This window comes from Priapulus caudatus, unplaced genomic scaffold (genome assembly GCF_000485595.1).
Source record: "Priapulus caudatus unplaced genomic scaffold, Priapulus_caudatus-5.0.1 Scaffold90, whole genome shotgun sequence".
NCBI lineage: Eukaryota > Metazoa > Priapulida > Priapulimorpha > Priapulimorphida > Priapulidae > Priapulus > Priapulus caudatus.
The window spans coordinates 373,956-378,064 of NW_014577151.1; the positions used below are offsets into that span (position 1 = coordinate 373,956).

The following is a 4,109-nucleotide window of genomic DNA, read 5'->3' on the forward strand; positions in this document are numbered from 1 at the left end:
ATTATCATTATCATTTATTATCATCATCATTTATTATTATTCATTATCATTATCATTTATTACGATAGATGTTTCATAATAATATGGGTAGCAAAGGTATTGGCAAAATATGAGCCAATATATTTATGATGCACTTGTTATTGATTTTGTGTGATCAAAGTATCAATAACATGGTGTTTTAAATGCCACAATTATAATTATATGTAGAATGATTAGCTGAAGACCAAACCTGAGCCAAAGATGACTAACTAAGCGACATATTTGACCGAAGCTATTTGATTCCACCAGGTGACGTTGAAGGCACGGCCAGGCTTCGTCGACCTGACCCCGCTGCCCTACATCCCTGGAGCAATCATCGATAAGTACATCGGCATCCTCAACTTCTTCTTCATACGAGAGAGCACATCCATCAGAGAGGTAAGAGATCATCCACTAGCTTTGTCTTACGTGGGTCGTCTGAACGACATGCCCGTTTGGGTCATGCAATAGGATTAAGAGCACGCGCCATCACATACTACGCAACAGGAGATTCTTTCTAAAGTGATCAGAGCTGACCTGAAGTCACCTAGCTAGATAATTATGTGATGCTGACGTAGCTAGGTAGTCATATGACATCACCTAACCTAGCTGGGTAGGTACATGACATCTTCAATCATTCAATCATTCATCATTCAATTACATTAATAATGATTTTTAAATGATTTTTAACGATAATAATTATTACATTATTAATGATAATAACAAACAATTATTTACATTTTTGTCACTATTAACCCCTGATGTCATGTACCTACCCAGCTAGGTTAGGTGATGTCATATGACTACCTAGCTAAGTCAGCATCACATAATTATCTAGTTAGGTGACTTCAGGTCAGCTCTGATCACTTTAGAAAGAATCTCCTGTTGCGTAGTATGTGATGGCGCGTGCACTTAATCCTATTGCAATTCACGACAATCAATGGCTCAAAGGAGCGTGGCAGAGCGAATAAACATGAATTAATTACGAGTAATCAGTCTAACTAATTAGCGCGCACGATGCTCATCGATGCTGTGCACGTTGCAGGATGGCGGTCTCAGTGGGTTCATGCAGAGCTTTGTGTCGGAGGTGATGGCAATAACGCGCACACACGTCGCTGCACTCGGAGGCAATGCCATGGTCGCGTACCGCATCAATAAGTGTGTCTTACTGGACAATCCACACAAGAACCAGGTGAGTAGCAGGGCCGTAGGCTGAGCAAATTTCTAGGGGGACAGTGGCAGATCCAGGATTTCAAGAAGAGAGTGAGAAACAGGTGGGGGTCTGGGGGTCCTCCCACAGATAATTTTGAAAATGTAGATCGCATGAGATGGTATTTGAGGCACTTTTGAGTATGAGTACATGTACAGCCTTCATTCTGACTACAACAATTCTCTTTTACTAGAACTTTTTTTTTTTTGCTTTAAAATCTAGGGGGCAGCTGCCCCCCTTGCCCCCCTCAGGCCACGTGGCTGAGTAGCATGTGTCCACTAAGAGCATAGTCCATAGTAGCAGTATGTTCATATTATACATGTCATACACGTGTCATACACGCTTACACATATCAAGGATATCTTTTTTATCTATTTATCTATTAACCTATTTATTTATAAAGAAATGTATACAGTCACACCTGTATATAAGTATTACCCAAAACTATATATATATATATATATATGTTATATGTATTAATTTGCACACGCATACGCACACTGACAAGTATTTGTCACACTTTGTTTTGACGTTGCCATTGAGCCGTTCTGCGTTGCCGTGGTTACAGATCGACGACGACGAAGATGAGGAGGTGCTGCTGTCGCTGATACAGAAGCCGCCGCCTCTCCTGCAGGGCTTTGACACATGCAACACGGAGTTCATGCCTGGAAGCAGCAACATCCCGTGTGACCTGCAGGTATCTGCACGGCGTGCCCCTCTTGGAAAAAAACATTAATATTCAAGGATATGTACATGCATGAATCATGGATGTTTCTTGCCTGTTTCATGCATAAATAATAGAATATAATACCCTGCCGAGACAGGTATTTTTGTGACTGTTTTGCACATGAATTCACTGTTTTGCGCATGGTGTAGTATACATCGCCCCTGTCGCTGATGTACCCCTTTTACATTGTGCCTGGGCAATGAAGGTCAAATCCGAGTCGCGGTTATCGTGCGGCCTGCTAGACATATGCCCTACTCCATTTCTTTATCTATCGTTTCACCTCTAGCTATTGGCTAGCCCTACATACTGTGCTACTACTTTGCCACCATCACTCCTCGTTACGGGACACCTGGGTGAATTAGGACTCGATATACCAAGTTGTGCTTATTGTCATCATGCAGTGTTATCATATCGTGGATATCACACGAAGTGCTGGTGGTGGTGGGGGGAGGGGGGCAGAGTAGTAGTGACATGAAGTTGTGTGTAAGGTCTGAATCCGCTTTTCCTGCTTCTCGTACTGTGTGTGAAACGGTGACTCGATAAACCAAGTTGTTCTTACTGTTATCGTGCAGTGTTATCATATTGTGTGCAGATGTTTACCAGAGTATGGAGGGGAAAGATTTCTGGCACCAACCAAAAGCATTTCTCCACGATTCTCGACAATCTGGTCATGGTAGGATTTTTATTTTTGCTATCTCTTCTTTGTACACTTTTAGACTGGAGCTCTATGCACTGCGTATGAGAACTTTCTAACTTTACTATGTTTCTGTCAAAGGTCAATGAGGAAAAGTTCATGTAAACGCTAATGTTAGGACTAATTTTGTTTCTGACAACAGGCCCCCAGAGTTGATAATGAAACAGTATGCCCTGGCTTGTTTTGGTAGCAGTTTCTTCTTTACAAACTCGACATTGATGTTTGCCTGTATTGTGTGGCATTCGCTTGATGTCATCTGGTCATCTTACAGAACGTGTGCTTCCGGTTACGAAGGCTGACGCCCTGTGCGCTATGTAACATCTACTTCAACATCGATCTGCCAGGAGACAATGACCTGCTGGTACGTCAAGCACTTCTAACTACTCAACACTTTCCTTAATCACTTTACTAGTACAGAATATGCTGAAGTTTCTGTTTGTATATATTTTTTCTTCATGTTGTATAGCATTGCATTGTACTGTATCAGTCAGAAATTTTATCATTTTAACTACTCAACACTATTGCATTTATCAGATTTTTTCTCCGTGAAAAAAACTCGTCAGTACAAATGTATTTGTATCTGAATTACATGCAATAAAGATTTAATAAATAATAAATAAATAAATAAAAGTGGCCATCTTCTCGTCTGTACAGGGAAAATGTCGAATCGGAAGTTGCGAAGCGAGAAACGGACTTAGAATGCCTAATACGTTGCATTTTTTACCCTAGTTGTACGTGCTATATTAAACTGCATGTTGCTCTTTGTTTTGGTAACGATAAATATTTGTTTTAGTAGAAGTCTTTAGTTTTGTAAATACTGCTCTCATGGCAAATGCAAAAACAAAAATGTTTGCTTTACAAGTTGCACATTCTTTTGCAGATCTGTATGGTGGGCGAAGCTGTGGGCATCGGAGAACCAAACTCTGCTGCTCCCCCTGCTGGTGATCTACTCATGAAAGCGGGCAATCAACAAGAGAACGACGATGCCGAACTCCAGTTTGGGATGGACGAAGTGAGTTGACTGAGCTAGCTACCTAGACGGACTTGCGGCCCTGGTTTTTGCGCGCAGCGCACAGCTCGCGGCAAAGCCGCGCCCCAACAGCGAATACGCCGCCCCCTTTTTGTCCATTTAGACAGATATCTGAGACAGGGGTCTGAAAACGCACTCCGCGAAAACTGGGCGCAATCCAACCGACATTTCGGGATGGACGGCTTGAGGCCACATCCAAACGGTCCCTAAACTTTTTTTGGAGTGGCGCGCCTCATGGCTAAGACGTAGTGGCTCCTACAAGAAAATTCCAGAAATGCTCTCAATCAGCGATGACGCGCTCGCTCATTGGCCGCTACGCGATGACGGGCACTACTGCCGAGTATAGAGTTATGTCTAAATCTGAGCTTATTACGAAGTGTCGTACGGCGCTCCACGTGGGGTGTTGCGGCCTATAAGCTATCTTGAAAAC

The 4,109-nt window shown here is 42.4% G+C and overlaps 1 protein-coding gene across 1 annotated transcript in view; it reads left to right on the forward strand.

Moving 5' to 3' along the window:
- LOC106804846 (C2 domain-containing protein 5-like) overlaps positions 1-3,670 on the forward strand; it is a 27,925-nt gene extending 24,255 nt beyond the window's left edge. Inside the window, exons 20-23 of the mRNA XM_014806201.1 lie at positions 1,797-1,925; positions 2,548-2,628; positions 2,921-3,010; positions 3,530-3,670. Of these exons, the coding sequence (XP_014661687.1) occupies positions 1,797-1,925; positions 2,548-2,628; positions 2,921-3,010; positions 3,530-3,670 (441 nt within the window). The remainder of the gene's footprint in view (positions 1-1,796; positions 1,926-2,547; positions 2,629-2,920; positions 3,011-3,529) is intronic.
- The last annotated feature ends 439 nt before the right edge of the window (positions 3,671-4,109 follow it).